General features: G+C 51.7%; 1 protein-coding gene and 1 long non-coding RNA gene across 2 annotated transcripts; one reads left to right on the top strand and one right to left on the bottom strand.

The window, feature by feature from the left end:
• Window positions 1–2,121: 2,121 nt before the first annotated feature.
• LOC135287873 (uncharacterized) lies at window positions 2,122–3,393 on the bottom strand. The gene is made up of 2 exons (XR_010351338.1): window positions 3,034–3,393; window positions 2,122–2,490 (listed from the first exon to the last, which is right to left on the bottom strand). It is a non-coding gene; the product is annotated as an uncharacterized LOC135287873 (long non-coding RNA).
• A 5,351-nt stretch (window positions 3,394–8,744) lies between these two features.
• Window positions 8,745–15,608, top strand: LOC135288010 (olfactory receptor 14A16-like). The gene is made up of 2 exons (XM_064401288.1): window positions 8,745–9,665; window positions 15,564–15,608. The coding sequence occupies exons 1-2, from the start codon at window positions 8,745–8,747 to the stop codon at window positions 15,606–15,608; spliced, it is 966 nt and encodes a 321-aa protein (XP_064257358.1).
• Window positions 15,609–16,104: the final 496 nt, after the last annotated feature.

Raw genomic sequence — 16,104 nt, 5'->3', positions numbered from 1 at the left:
AGCAGGAACATGTTTCCCTGTACAGCTATTGGAAATAATGTCCCATAAAAGATCTTGGCAGGAAATATGTCCCATGAAATATGGTGCTTTGGCTGTGTTAGGTTTGCATTGCGGCCTCTGTGATACTTTGTGTCTCCACTTTGCAGATCTGACTGCCTACACTCTTACCAACAGGTTTTCTGTGCTGACTGCCGATTGTCTCTTACCCTCACGTCCAGAAGAGCTCTCTTTCCTCCAAGCTCAGGAAGAAGCTGCTGCCTGCATGAAGAGTGTTTCAAGAATAGGATTTATGAATTAGTCTTCATAGTTAGAGATGTACATATGTGCTGATCTTTAAATGTAGTTTTGAATAAATGTGTTTTGATTGTATCTTGAAATTTTGATGACATATTTTTAATTGTGTATATTTTATTTCGATGTTTTTTAAAAAGGTAAATAAAGAAAAATAAAATAAATAAAATTTAAATATACCAGGAGGAGAATGCGTGACCAGGGCCTGCTAGCCTAGAGGTTATGGGAGTGTGTGAGTGTCTGTCCGAAATTTCCCTCATTCTTTGCCTCTCGATCGTCATGAAAGCCGAGACCACTGGGGAAAGGAGAAGATCCTGTTCTGAAAATCTGGGTCTGACTGGTCCACCAAGCCAAACTACGGGTGTGTATGCTCACCCCATGGAACACTGCACTCGAGAAGGGGCACTGTGCCCTTCTTTGCCTGCATCACTTAGCAACTCTGATACTGGAATTTCTCCAACCTCCTGACTTGGCTGGACTTTCTCTCTAGAATGACCTTCTCGGTGGTCACCACAAAAAGACCCTCCATTCACCGTACATCAACCACCATGACAGAGAGAGTAGAAGGTTCTCCCCTCAAGGACTGAGACATGCGACCCCGATATGGAAAAGCCCCCTCTTCTTCCCTAGAAGACTGAGACTGAAATCTTCATTGCTGGGTGGGGGGAAGGTGTGTGTGGGGAAGGCCAGGTAACCAAAGCAAGTTTGCAAGTGACCACTGGACCGAGAAGACAATGGTTCTTGCCTACTGCTGATGGACTTTCTGTACCATGCCTACTGCTGATGGACTGCTGATGGACTTTTTGTACTCTTTTTCAATAGACTATTGTCTATTGAAATGTGTCCCCTCCCCCCAATCTAAAAAGACTATAAAAGAGGTTAGAGCTGACTGGTACCCTTGGGATCTTGAGATCTCCCCTGACATGAAGACGGCACGCTCTGTCAACTGGACTTCGAAGGATCCCACGTCTGGTAGCTATACACCTCCTTTCTTTTCTTCCCCTCTTTTTTTCCTTATTCTTTCCCTTTTCTTTATTCCCCTTCTCACTAACGCATTTTGCTGTGGTCATTTCATAAAGGTACATTTGTTTTGATTTTTACTGCAAAACCCCCTTGTTGTGTCAGTTTTTTGCACCCTGAGATCAGTGAAAAGAACCTTTACGAATCACGTCCTTAGGACAGATTGTGTCACTCAGTTTCTTTTTTGAACTGCACAACCCAAAAAAGGACAAATTATCTTTACTTGTCTTTCTTTCCTTAGGCAGCAGGAGGTCAGTAATGTGCCTGAGCCTTTCCAGGTTTAATCCTATCCCCTGAGTCACGGCTGTGACAGGAGAAAATGTGACCAATTCCTGGTGTCTTTCCTGCCCTTCTGGCTTTTCTCTGTGTCATGGGCTGGCGCTGGAGCAATGCCAGTGCACCCATGAAAATAGAATTTTCTCAAATGGCTGCTGTGAGATGTGACCAGAAACAGAGCAGAGCATGCTCAAGCTTAGAAATAAAGGGAAAAACTTGATTAACCTGCAACTGTAATGAAAGAAACACACAAAATTCAAGACAAAAACCTTCCAAAACATTCCTCCTCCCCCCCTCCCCAATTTCCAAAGCACAGTGAGACAAAACCTTGGATTCTCAGTCAAGTTACCACCTGTCAGATAATCAATTCTCAGTTCATCAAGGGAGAGAGGAGTCTCTCTTGTACCATAGTCTTCCCCAGGAAACACCATTGAAACCCCTTATGTTTCCATGTCACACGTTGCACCGCCCAGAGAAAATCTGCCATTGTGTCCTCCTCCTTCCAGGCTCTCACCCACATCCAGGGACCAAAACTGCTTTGAGGGTTCCTTTTAATGATGCTTTCCCAAGTACCAAAGAATGACAGTTTTTCTTATTTTGGGACAACAGTCCCCCCCGTTTTCACCTCCCCTGGGACCGAGGGTCTTGAGAACAGAGATCTTCTTCTTTCCTGAAGACAGAGGGCACCACCATACCCTCCTCATCTTTCTCCGTTCACTTCACTCCTGCACATGGTGTCACTGCAGCAGGTCACTCTCACTCCTCACATGGTGTCACTGCAGCAGGTCACTCTCACTCCTCACATGGTGTCACTGCAGCAGGTCACTCTCACTCCTGCACTGGCAATCACTGCAATAGGTCACTCTCTTGGCTCAAGCCATTGCATCTCTCTAAATGCAGTCTCTGTGTTACAGGAAAATTGGTTCAGTCTATGGCTAGAGAAGAAAAAGTCCAGCCAAAGGCCACTCCATCATCTCTTCCCACCTAGGATTCTTCCCCATCTTTTCCTGACATCTCAAGTCCCAGAGTGTCTCTCTTCTCTTTCAGGTCAAGCATTAGCATTTCACAAAGTTTTCTTTATCTAAGGAAGGGTTAAAGTCTTGGGCTCTGCTGCCCTCAGGACAGCTGAAATCTCACAGCAGCCTGCCCAGGACTCCCACAGCTGGGCACCTTCCGCCTCCCTTCTCTTTCTCCTCTGCTGGCCCTGCTGCCAGCACATGATATCAAATTTCAAGGTGGCACAGGCTCTCTCTCTCTCTGGGGGGGGCTGCCCAGGACATCTCAGTGCTTCTCCACCTCTCCATTCCTGCAGGGGCCATGCCCGGTTCCACTCCCTTCTCCCCCTTCTTTGTCTGGGCTTCCAGCCTCCCTCAGCCCAGGCTGCATGGCTTCCCCAGCCCCACCCGGACTGTGGCTGGGCAGGGGAGGTGTGAACCCTTCACTGACCGGAACAAAAGAGAGAGTTCCTCTGGGAGTTCTTTGCTTTTAACCCTCTGTGTTCTCAGAGGCGTGTCCATGGCTTCAGAGGTTACAACACGTGTCAATATTAAAATCTGACCACTGATTAGTTTGGCTAAACTTCCCAAGAAAACTCACTTCCTGGTCAACCTATGACACTTGGCCTCTGGTGACTGCCCCTGCAACCCTGGGGCTGGGTTCTTTCCTTCCCATGGAGATCACTGTGACATTGTGGGGACCTCATGGAACCAAGGGGATCCTTGTGGCACCACTGGAGCCCATGGAACCAAGGGGCCATGGTGACACAGTGGGGCTTCATGGAACCCAGAGACCATTATGGATTTGTGGGGCCTGATGGAACCATGGGGACCATTAGGGCCCTTCAGGGCCTTGTGTCACCAAGGGGTCATTATGGCACCTCAGGGCCTCATGGAAGCAAGGGACCATTGGGACACTGTGGGGGCCCATGGCACGGAGGGAACATGGAGCAGATCTGGCTGGCTTGGCCTCCCAGGGGCCACCTGGCAGGTCTGGCTGATCTTGGGATGTCAAGGGCTGCCTCTCATCAGCTCCTGGAGCACTGGGGCTCTGTGCTTTTCTTGCTATAAAAAAGAACCATCTGTCTTTTGAGATGCCCATTGCCAGAACTGGTACTCTCCCTAAAAAAATTTCCTGTACAGGTTATCGCTCAGAAAAAAACCCACCGGCTCTGGCTGGCCTTGGCTGCCTGGGGGCCACCTCTCATGTGCCTCTGAAACACTGGGGCATTGTTCCTTCATTCCTATGGAAAAGAGCTGGCTTTCATGTCCAGGGGCCATGGCCAAAATTAGAATTTGGCCTCCCAAATTCTTTAAATCCATGGATTGCTCCCAGACAAAAGTAGCCAGGAAAGACAGGTCAGGCGGGCCCTGTCCTCTGGTGATTTTTTTAGACTATGAGCTGCATATTTTCATTTGAAAACTCCTTGGAGAGGGCACAGATATCTCCAAAAGTGGGATTTTGACACTTCGGGCACATGAGAACTACATGTGGACCAAGGAGCCGTGTGCTCTGTGCTCTTGTTGTGGCTTTGCATTATGGAACTGATGTCCTAGGAGAAACTGCTAACAGTTTCCTCTCTGTCTGACAAAAAAACCAATCAGTAATTAGGTTTGAGAATGGACAATCTGTTAAACCACTAAGGAAACTGTACACGCCTCTGTGAAGACACATGTTAAAGACAAGAAAACCTGGGAGGGTCTCTTTCCCTTCTAGCCAGCAAAGAGGTAACAAGGCTGGCCCAGCCCCCGTCTCAGCTGGGCCGGGCCGGGCGGCTCCTGCCGTGGGGCCGGGCCCCTTCCCAGGGAGCCCCCCAGGTCCCATCGGCTGCCGGGCAGGGCAGGGGAGGCCGCGGGGCCGAGGCCGGGCCGGGCCATGGCTGCGGTTGCCAACACCTGGGCGCTACCAAGCCCTGCCCCGCCGCCAGCCCGGGCCCAGCCAGGATCCGCCGGGCCCCAGGAGCAGCCCCAGGCCGGGCCGGCTCGGCCAATATTCTGCCACCCTTGGGGTTCACCCGCAAGCCCCGGGCAGGGGGAGGAGAAGCCATGGGCCCCGGCCGTGCTGCTGCTGTGTTCTGGCCTGGCTGCTGAGATCCTGGCCCTGCCCCAGCGCGGCCCATCCTGACACAGCCCCAGCGCAGCCGCTGCAGAAACCTCCATGGTAAAACAGCTCTGGCCACAAGGACCGAGCCCGGCCGGGGTCACGGAACCATCTGCAGGGCCCTGGGTGAGATATTAGCTCTTTCGGTGCTTCCATCCTCCCTCGAGTGAGAGAAAAGGACAAAGTGCAGGCACATAGAGGAGCAACATGAAGTCACTAAAGTCAGTAAATAGGAAGTTGAGTCCCCAATGGCAGCTATGAGGAGATGCCTTGATCTTGGGGCTGAAATCATCTTGTAAAGCTATGGAGAATGATGTAGTTGATACATCAGACTCTTTTTCCCTATAATACATTGAAGAGTATGGGGAGATGACTTGTTCAGCAAAGGCCTCCATGCTAAAGTAAGCAAATGTTGAAGAAACTCTGATCCCATGAGAATTTTGAACAAAGAGAGAAGAGTGAGGAGACCCTGTGCCCTCAGGGACAGAAAAAGAAGATCTCTGTTCTCAGAGATGAAGATGACTTCAGAAACAGGTGAAGAGAGCCTTTGCTCTTGAACAGCTCATCTTTAAACTCATACCCATAAGCTGACAAGGCCCATAAACACATCAGTGAGAAAGACTGTGATAAAATGGAAGATATTTCACAACTGCAGATATTCCGGGCAGCTGCTATTTGTGGGAATTGAGAGCCGTGAGAGAACTGTTTTCTTATGAAAAAGTCTCCATAGCATGAAAGAGAGGGTCGTCTCCTTAAGTGAACTGAAGAAAATAATTCTAGCGTTGGTAAACTGACTGAAAATATTCTGTTTTGTCTCTTTACATTGTCAGTAAGAAAGAAATGGTTTTCGGGAGAGAGGAAGTGTTCTGAAAGTTTTGTTCTGATTCTTATTACTCTTTCTTTTAGTTACTATTAATAAACTTTTCTTTTTACCCATTTATAGTTTTGAGCCTACATTGCCTTTTCCCTAATCCTATCTCACAGCAGGAAATGAATAAGAATATTCTGGTGAGTGCACTGGTAAATAGCCAGCACTGAACCCACCACACAAAGTGGTGCATTCACCAAGAAATCTCAAACTGGGGAATCAAAACCACTACAGAAACCTTCCTGATGAACTGCATGAGACCAGAGGCACAAAATCAAGGCAGAGCCATGGTTTGTCAGGACTTCCTTGATCCTAATGAGCCCCATGGTGCATTTGGAGATGAGCCCTTGAATATCATGGCCTGAAAGAAGATTGCACAAACCTTTCCTGGAGTCCAAGTCAGAGGAAACAGCCAAAGTTTCTCAAAGCATTAATGGGTCCCATAAAGGTCCACTCCCATCACAGGCTCTCAAGGGACTCCTTGGAGGAGAGAATTGGAGGCCAGGATGGCACAAAAACCTCTCAGAAACTCAGTCTGAGGAAAGGAAAATCCAAAGTACTTTAAAAACCTTGAGTATCTCAAAGTATTAATGAGTCCCACTGTGTGTCAGTACAAAGCTCTCAAGGGACTCATTAAAGCAGATAACTGGGGCCATGATTGCAAAACCTCTAACAGAGTCTGTATCAAAAAGAAAACACCAAGTACCTTAAAATAACTGAAGTACCTTGAAGCATTAATGAGCCCCACTGAGTGTTGTTACTGACAAAGCCTCTCCGGGGACTAATTACAGCAGATAATTGGAGGCCATGATTGCACAAACTTCTCAGAAATTCAAGGTAAAAGCAAAACCCAAAGTCCTTTGAAAAACCTGCATTCCCTGGGAGCATTCAGGAGCCCCCAGGGCCATTGCTGAGCAAGGCTCCCCAGGGACTCCTTCCAGCAGATCCTTGAGGCCACTGGGATGTGGGCTAGGGGGGGATGCTGAGGGCAGGACAAGGGGCTGACAGTGCCCAGCCTGGCTGGGGCTGTGCCAGGAGGCCCCAGGGCCTCAGGACAAGGTGTCTCCTCACAGCCCTTGCTGGCACCAACCCTGCTGCTGTGCCCCAGGGCACCAAGACTTGGCTTCTCTTTGTCCCCACCTGGCATCAGTGCCTCCAGTTCTCTGCTCTGCCTGGGGCCTGGGGACACTTTCTCAGTCGTGTCCCTCAGTGGGACCCATTAAAAGTCCAAGAAACTTTGGAGTTGGATTCTGACTTGGAGTTCTGCAGAGGTTTCTTCAGCTGCCTCTCAGGGACTGATGCTCAGGGCCTGAGCACAAAGCTCCAGAGGGTCATTAAATTCCTTGTGCTCTGTCTGTACTGCTGAGCTGGGCTGGGCTCCTGGCACAGAGGCAGCTCCTGGTAAGCAAGAAGAGCTTCAAAAGCATATTTCTCTTGATGAGCAGCTCTTCTGCCAGCCCAGCAGGGCTGGGGCACTGCCTGGAGCCAGCCCGGGCACAGCCCAGAGGCACAGAGAGCTTCAATCAGTCAGGGCTGGGAAGGTGCTGAGAAGTGCCTGGGGCAGAATCACTGCCAGCCCTTGGCACAGGAACCTCTGGCTGCAGGACAATGCAGCTGCAGCTCCTAGAGTGATCTCCCAAACCTGGAACATCCCAATGCCTGCAGACCCTGTGAGTACCTCTCTGAGTATTTCTGGTGCAGGGGAGGTGAAATGCTCATGAAGCTCTGACATGCTGAGGGGTTCTGATCAGTCGTAGAATATTTGTAAGACAAGGATTTTGTTAAAAAGATGGAAATTTCCTAAGAATTTATATGCAGTCTCCTACAATTGGAAAATGGCAGGGATGGGGTGGACAAATTATAAAGGATGATTCTGAATTATTGGTTTTGAATTTTGAAAAGTGACTGAGAGACCTGAACTGTTACTTTTAGTGATCAGAACGTTCACAGGAGATCCGTAATGTGCTTTCAGCCATTCTGCCCATGGACAGCACCAGCATCACCTTTGCTGGACCCATCAGGCTCAATCTGAGCTGTCCTTTCTCCAAGCTGCAAACAGAACCTGACCCCAGCCAGTGCCCTGCAAACAGGCAGGGTTCTGTAGGGCCATGGAGAGTGCACAGAGATTTGGGGTCTGAGAGTGCTTGTACAGAGAGATCAGGCACAGGGAAACACCTGCAGCAGGAAAATCTGCAGGAAGCAGAGGAAATATCAGGCAATGAGAGAAAACAAAACCCAGAAATGTGGCAGGGAGAGTTTAGAGATGTCCAGAGGATCCCCTCCAGTGCAGCCCCTCCCTCTGAACAAGCCCCCTCCCTCCTGTCCCCCAGCCAAGCCTCTGCCCTCAGGGCCGGGGTTCCAAGGCGTGAAGCCCCTCCTGTGCAGGCAGAGCTGCAGCAGAGCTGTGGGGCAGCTCTGCAGCCCCGGGCCCAGTTCCCTCTGCAGAGCACAGGGCTGGGAGCAGCTGCCCGGGCCTAGGGGCTCTGGGAGGGGGCACAGCTGGCTCAGGGTGATGCTGTCCCCAGTGCCCGGCTCTGGGCAATTCTGTCAGTGCAGCCAGGGAAGGAGCTGCATCTCCCTTCATCCAAGGCCATCATAAGGACACTTGGAAGTGTCCCTGAGATTTCAGTCCAAGCTGGGAGCTTCAATGCAGGGTGCAAACCTGTCCTAGAGCATCTCTGAGTTATAAGATTGATGGGGAAAGGCAGATGTGTTCTGAAACTTAAAATGCTGTTGGGTTGGTGAAATGAGCAACGTGAGTCCTTGACTACAAATGTGGAGCTGGGCTGTGGTGCGTCCATATGCTCTCTGTAGTACCTGGTGACATTTTAGGGGAAGCATGGAAAGGAGATCACCTCCACCTGAGAAAGGTTAAAGCCCAGAGAAACTTGGAACAGGTCAGAATGACAGACCATCTCCCCAGCGTGTCTTCACTCATCACATTGCCTCACAGAACTTGCTCTGTTCTCCTGAGGTCATCAGAAATGCTGGGGTTTCTGATATCCAAGAATACCAGGAGAGAAATGGGGGGAGCTTACAAAGAAAACTTCAGACCGCTTAAATGCAGAAGAGTGTCTGTGTGTGTTACAGAGGAGGGGGTATGAGAAATGGCTTTAATTTTGGTTACAGGCATCTCCTCTAACTCTTCACTGTCCTTTACCCATGAACAGGTCCCCATGTGCAGCCCCAGCAAATGTCCAACAGCAGCTCCATCAGCCACTTCCTCCTGCTGGCATTGGCAGACACGCGGCAGCTGCAGCTCCTGCACTTCTGCCTCTTGCTGGGCATCTCCCTGGCTGCCCTCCTGGGCAACGGCCTCATCATCAGCGCCGTAGCCTGCGGCCACCACCTGCACACGCCCATGTTCTTCTTCCTGCTCAACCTGGCCCTCAGCGACCTGGGCTCCATCTGCACCACTGTCCCCAAAGCCATGCACAATTCCCTCTGGGACACCAGGAGCATCTCATACAATGGATGTGTTGCGCAGGTCTTTTCCTTTCTGCTCTTTATCACAGCAGGGTATTCACTCCTGACCATCATGTGCTACGACCGCTACGTGTCCATCTGCAAACCCCTGCACTACGGGACCCTCCTGGGCAGCAGAGCTTGTGCCCACATGGCAGCAGCTGCCTGGGCCAGTGCCTTTCTCAATGCTCTCATGCACACGGCCAATACATTTTCCCTGCCCCTTTGCCATGGCAATGCCCTGGGCCAGTTCTTCTGTGAGGTGCCACAGATCCTCAGGCTCTCCTGCTCACACTCCAACAACCTCAGGGAACTTGGGCTCATTGCAGTTAGTGCCTGTTTGGTATTTGGCTGTTTTGTGTTCATTGTTTTCTCCTATGTGCAAATCTTCAGGGCCGTGCTGAGGATCCCCTCTGAGCAGGGACGGCACAAAGCCTTTTCCACCTGCCTTCCTCACCTGGTTGTGGTCTCCCTGTTTGTCAGCACTGGCATATTTGTTCAATTGAAGCCTCCCTCCATCTCCTCCCCATCCCTGGATCTGGCCCTGTCAATTCTGTACTCAGTGGTGCCTCCAGCCCTGAACCCCCTCATCTACAGCCTGAGGAACCAGGAGCTCAAGGCTTCAGTGTGGAGACTAATGACTGGATGCTTTCAGAAACATTAATCTCCTGGCCAATTTCTGCAAATCACTTGTAATAAAACTTCTCCTTGATAATTCTTGGTTTCATTTTGGAGGTCCTTTTTCTCTGTTTTACATTTCAATTTTGTCCTCAAAGAAATATCTTGTTTGTGCCATTTCTCATTTTGTTTCTCTCCACCTTCCCTATGGCCACAGACTTTGCCAATGAGGGGCTGTGCTCTTTGTGGTTTTAAAGGAAATAAAAGATCTCCCAGCAGAGTTTTCTGCAGAGATGCCCTTTTGTTGCCTTCTCTGGAGCTGCAGCAGCAATGTCTGTGTGCAGAGCTGGGGCAGATCAGTGCTGGCACAGCAGCTGTGCCCAGCAGCAGCAGCAGCACTTGGTGTTGCCAGTGCTGCTGCCGTGGCCCTGCCCCGCTGCCCTGGTGGCCCTGGTGTTGCTGCAGGGCCTGAGTGCTCTCGGGGCCGGGCACAGTCCTGGGGGTGGCAGTGCCGGGGCTGCAGCAGGGACAGGCCATGAGCACTGCTGGGGCAGCGCTGATGCCTCAGGCCAGAGCCTGGGGGCTCCAGGCTCCTTGCCCAGGCTCTCTCAAGAACACGGCCAGGCCAATGCTCAGCACAGAAAAGCCCCAGGGTGAGCAGCCCCGGGCTGGCCGTAGGCAGGCTGGGGGCAAACAGCATGGCTGGGGTTCTACAGGGGCCCTGGGGGAGATGGGAAGGAGCAGCAGAGCAGGGGCTGATCCATCCCCAGGGTGCTGCACAGCCCAGGGCAGCGTCCCAGAGCATCCTCATGGAGCTGCCAACAACATCCCCCCTCTGCAGCCCTGGCCTCTCCCCCAGCTCACAGAGGTGCCGCATCCTTGCAGGCACAGCCATGGCAGCACTGGCTCAGGAGCCCCTGTTTGCATTGCACAGAGCAGGCAGGAGCACCCCCATGCTGCTGCTGTGGGGACATGAACCTGAGGGAGCACAAATGCCATCAGCCCCTGGGGCCAGCAAGGGCTGGGGGACAGCAGGGAAACCACTCAGCTTTGTCCTGGCCTCTGCAGTCAGCCAGAAAGTTTGTTCCCATTAGCTGGGAGATTCCTGTCCCACTGCAGATGCTGTTGCCCAGAGCCAGGGCTGCCTGGCAGCCAACCCCAAACTGCCACAAGCATTTCCTTTGCTTCACCTTTGCTTTCTTTTCTTATCCCTAGTCAAAATATATTCCTATTGCCCACCCCTGTTCTTCTCCTCCAAATACCCATCCCTGTTTGCCCTTTCCACTCTGGTTCCACTCCCCATTGCAGTTCCTGACTTGGCACCATGGGAACATCCCCTGGGGAGCAGGATCATCCTCCAAGTGCTGCAGGAATTGTCTGCAGGCTCCTGCAGTGCCTGGTGCTGCTCCCTTGCCAGAGGCACCCCAGGCCAGGGGGGGCACATCTGGGCTGCTGTGTCTGCCTGTGGGGCTCCCTGTTCTGGGCAATGAGGAGGAGCTGCAGAGGCTCTGCAGGACTGACAGGATGGGCTTTGGGGCTGGCAGGAGAAGCTGAGGGACCTGGGCTGCTGGAGCTTCTGAAGAGGAGGCCCAGGGCTCATCCTGCAACTGCTGCAAGGGTGGTTTCAGAGAATCAGAGAATCAGCAAGGTTGGAAAAGACTTCAGAGATCATCAAGTCCAACCTGTGCCCTGACACTGCCTTGTCTCCCCTGGGCCTCCTCTTCTCCAGGATAAACAACTCCAGCTCCGTCAGCCACTCCTCACAGGACTTGTGCTCCAGACCCTTCACCAGCCTTGTTGCCCTTCTCTGGACACGCTCCAGCCCCTACATGTCCTTCTTAAACTGGGGGGCCCAGAACTGGACACAGTACTCGAGGTGCTGCCCAACCAGTGCCCAGCACAGGGGAAGAATCACTGCTCTGCTCCTGCTGGCCACACCATTCCTGATCCACAGGAGTGCCAGGGCTTGGATGAGGGAAATGGTGGAGAGGGGGTGGGAGACACAGTCTGATTGACTCTCAGCCGTGAAGGGTCTTGATTTTCATACCTATTCAGTCTGCATTAGAAGGTGCTGGGGGTCAATATCAATTTGACATTGCTGATATCAATCTATAAACAGGAAAACTAAACTAAACAGAACAAACTGTTCTCTCTACATTGTTTTCAACATAGTATATTCATTTTGAATACACTTCTGAAACCTGTCTAATTAACCACAGAAAACTTGAAAACTTCTCTTATTCCAAATGGCTTTTTTTTTCTTTAAGCATTTTGAACAAATGTTTATGAGCTTTTCCCAATGAATTCATGAACTGAAGCATTCAAGAAAGAAGAGACCTCTGGAATACTAGAATTCCAACTGGCTGAAGATCCATCCTCATGTTAGCAGAATGAACAGAAATGGGCACAGCTTTGTGGCTGCCCCACAGCTGGAGGGCTGGGCCTGGAGCAAGAGCAGCTCTTGAGGGCCCCAAGGCCGGGGCTTTTGTGCTGCCCTGGGCACATGGGATGGCAGCAGGGGCTGCAGAGCTCTCAGCACCTGAGCCAGAGGGGAGCAGGGCAGCCAGGGAGCCTCCTTTGGCCTTGGCCCAGCACCTTCCCCCATGGCTGGGGCAGAGTCCTGTGTGAGCTGCAGCTGCTGCTGTGCCCTTGGCAGGGGCTGAGGCCGTGGGGCCAGTGGCCAGAGCCGCCTGGCCTGAGCAGAGCTGTGGGGCCAGAGCCGGCTGGGCTGGGCTGGGGAGAGGCCCTTGGTGCTGCCCAGAGCTCAGGGCAGCTGGCAGAGCTTGCAGGGAGCTGGGCTGGGCTCAGAGAGCCTGCCCCAGAAACCATCAGTGTCCATCTCAGCCTGGCTGAGCGTGCAGGGGCAGGACTCAGGCCAGGCCTTGTGGGGCAGGGCCAGCGCCTGTGCAAGGCATTGAAAACAGGCAAGTGCCCCAGAGAGGAGGCTGCTCTGTGCCCTTGGGGGCATGGGCAGAGCAGGGAGGGGGCCCAGGACATTTGTCAGTGGCAGCCTCTGTGCCCAGCCCTTGGCAGCCCTGGCTGCTGAGCCCAGCTTTGCCCTGGGCTGAGTTTGGCTGTGGCCCAGCTCCATCCTCCTGCGGGGCTCAGGGCCTGTTCCCGGCCATGGCCAGCCCTGGCTGGCCTCTCTGCTGGCCCAGAGGCCGGCAGAGCCCGGGGCAGGGCTGTCTGTGCAGGCCCACAGGTGCCAGGGGCTCTGCAGGAGCTGGCAGAGGCTGCCCAGTGTTATGAATAGAAAGCTATCTATTTTTTTTTTTTTGTTGCAGAGTTAAAAACAAGTCAGACCAGTTGTTGTAAGTTAGTTTCTCTGCCAAAGAAAAGTTCTTCAATTACCTGTTAATGGCTGGTGAGTAACCATTGTCCCCCTGATGCTGGTCGCTTGCCAGGGAGGGACACGGGACAGACCCTCCAAGTATGAGGAAAATAGCAGTGATATCAGAGCCAGTATGCAGATGAGAAATGCATTGCGCCCCGAATTTTTACAGTATTTCCCAGGAAAACCCCTAAAATTACGAGTCAACAAGTGACCTAAGTGACGTCTAAGGATGGGAGCATAGTCCCGTACCTGCTTGGATCCTTTTTGCTTCTCACCCTAACCTGAAAAGATGTTGATTAAAGAGACGCCCCGGGGTGTTAGACAAAAAAAGCTAGGAATCTGCTACTCTCCTGTGAGGACGGAATCCTGAGCTCTATCTGCAGACCAGCGGACAAAGCTGCATCACCCTCCTCCTCCGTGCCACGCCTGGGAGCAACGGCGGCGTGGGCGTGATACGTCGATTTCTCCCCACCTGAGCTGATTCTTCTTAATAAAGGCATTAAAAAGGAGAAAGATCTCCTGCCCATTTATTTCACCCAGCAGGGAGGCCATGGGGCACAGAGCCCCAAGGCTGCTGTGGGCACCACGGCACAGGGGCCGTTCCCAGCCGCAATGCTCCTGGCCTGGCCTGGGCCTGCACAGGGGCTGGGCCACCATGGCTGGGCCAGCACAGGGCCACCAAGGGGCCACGCAGCCGCTGCCGAGGCTGACAGCAAGGCCAGGCACACACAAGCAATTGCTGAGCATGGCCTGCGCTGGCCAGGGCTGACTGTGCCACAGGCAGAGCTCAGCTGCCCTTGGGGGCTGCAGGAACAATCAGGAGCCCAAAGAGCCTCCATGGCTGTGCTGGAGACCAAGGCTGGAGCAGGGAAATGCAGGGCTGCTACAGCATGGGGAGGGCATTGAATTCCAGCACACATCTCAGCTCTCTGATGATCCCGGCACCATGCTGGGCCCTGTTTCAGACTGGAGCAGAGCAGATGTTGATGGGACAGGAGCCTTGTGGGGCTCTCAGGGACCTGCAGCTTGCAAGGTACTCTGCTCTCCCTCAGGTGCTCTTGGAGAGATCCAATCCCAGCTGGGCACCTCAGGGCACAAGTGGCACTGCCTGTTCATGGGCACACAACTGATGTCTGCCTGGAAAGGGGCACAGGTTTAAATACCTGTTAGCTTCATAATATACAAGCAAATCTTTATTATCTGGGTTGTTTGTGTACTTTTAAGAAATGGCAAGTTTTCCCATCAAGAACAGGAATTTCATGGATTTAACGGATTTTGCTACTGATGGCAGGAGAAGAAATACTGTTTTTCTCTTCTCTCTTCACCACCAACATTCAGTCTAATATTTAATGCCCCCTTTCCTTCAAGTGTTTCCAGCTCTCCTGGTTAAATGGCCATGTCTAAGGAGATCTCTTTCATTTATAGCTTCTGGATCTATGTCCTTCCTGTTGCTCCCAGATTTCCTCCTGCAGCTGGTGTCTGGTCATTCCAATTAGTCTGCCTTTAGTGGCTTCATGCTTTGAGCTTCACGGAGTTGCCCCACTTTCAGAAGTTTCAACAACATCTTAGTCAGCATCTTACTTGTAGTTTTATCTTTTATATCACCTCTTCTTATGTCTTTGTCTAAAATCCTTCCTGTATGGCAATCTCTTGTGGATGGTGGACATGTCAGATGTCACTGGGATGTCACAAGGAGCTGAGGGAAGGGTTTTTATGTTTATTAAATTTTATCATGTTCACAACTTTTATGTCGTCCATGAAGAGAAACCCTTTCTGTGCCTCTGAGTTTCACCAGTTCCTGGTCCCTCACAGGACACAAACCTGATGAGTTGTGGTTCCCACTCCAGTGGCTGCACTTGGACCTCCCTCCATAGTCAGAGCTGAGCTCCCTTGTCCCAGAAAGTCTCTGGGAAAGGAGGGATGAAACAGGACTGGCTGTGGGGATCAGGGCCAGGGCAGAGCCAGGGAGAAGAATTACTTTTGCATTTGATGGAGCTGTGCCTTCCCTTGGCTTTGTTGGCTGACAATCAATAAACATCCCTCTTTGTCTTGGGTAGGGACAGAGTCTGATTGATTGTCAGCCATGGAGGGTCTTGATTTTCATGTCTGTTCAAGCTGCATGAAGAGGTACTTGCACACAATATCAATTGGAGATTGCACATATCTAGGAATTACCAGTAAAAAAAAAATATTGTAGGACTAAACAAATCTTTTCTCACTGTCTTTTTCAATATAGTGTATTCACTTTGAATAGGCTTCTGAAATCTTTCTAATCAACCACAAAATATTTGGAAACTGAAATCAAATTATTCCTGGAGGCTTGGATTGTTAAGGTGTTCTGAATGTCAATGAGCCCTGGGACACTGAATTCCTGCACTGAAGAGCTGAAGGCTGAACAAGCCTCTGGAGCAGTAAAATCCAGCAGAAGCCTCCAAGTTGCTGAGGATGTCAGCAGCCCTCACTGAGGCCATCCCTGCCCAGAGACCGTGGGGGAATGGGCAGACAAGGAGAGCATCCCTGGAGCTGGGGCAGCAGAACTCAGAGGCACCAGCGGCTCCAGCTGGAAAATGGAGCGGATGGGAATGGGAAAAAACACTTCTCAAAGCATTACCTTGGCCCATTCAACTTCACAAACTCTAAGCCTGTTCAATTTTAAGTTACTCAAAATTTGCAAGAGGAGGGAATTAGAAGTAGACACAGAGAGAGAGAAAGACAAAAAAAGATTTAAAGAAACACACACACAGCTACCAACTCCTGGACTCCAGCAGAGTTCAGATGCAAATTCCAGGAGGAGGTAGAGTCAAGATGTGTGCTTGCCTTGTGGTCAGCCTTCCATACCCCTTGGCCTTCCTGGACCCTTTCCCCAGGTGGCACCTGGGGTCATTTTGTCACTCAGAGGCTGGGCTGGGGGCTCCAGAGGTGGCTGTGGAGCATTGCCTGTGCTGTGCCAGGGACTGGCAGACACTGCTGGGCTGGGATAGAGGCTCTGGGGGGATTGGGGTTCCCAGGGCAGGGCAGAGCTGGGGTTCCAGGGCAGGGCAGGGCTGGACCTGCCCCTTCCCTCCCCACACAAGAAATGTTTCCAGCCAACAATCTCCTCCTGTCTGTCACAGTAGGGAATGTTGGAGGTGAAATC

The sequence above is a fragment of the Passer domesticus genome, chromosome 31 (assembly GCF_036417665.1).
Source record: "Passer domesticus isolate bPasDom1 chromosome 31, bPasDom1.hap1, whole genome shotgun sequence".
NCBI classification, from domain to species: domain Eukaryota; kingdom Metazoa; phylum Chordata; class Aves; order Passeriformes; family Passeridae; genus Passer; species Passer domesticus.
This window is presented reverse-complemented; position numbering and strand designations above follow the sequence as displayed.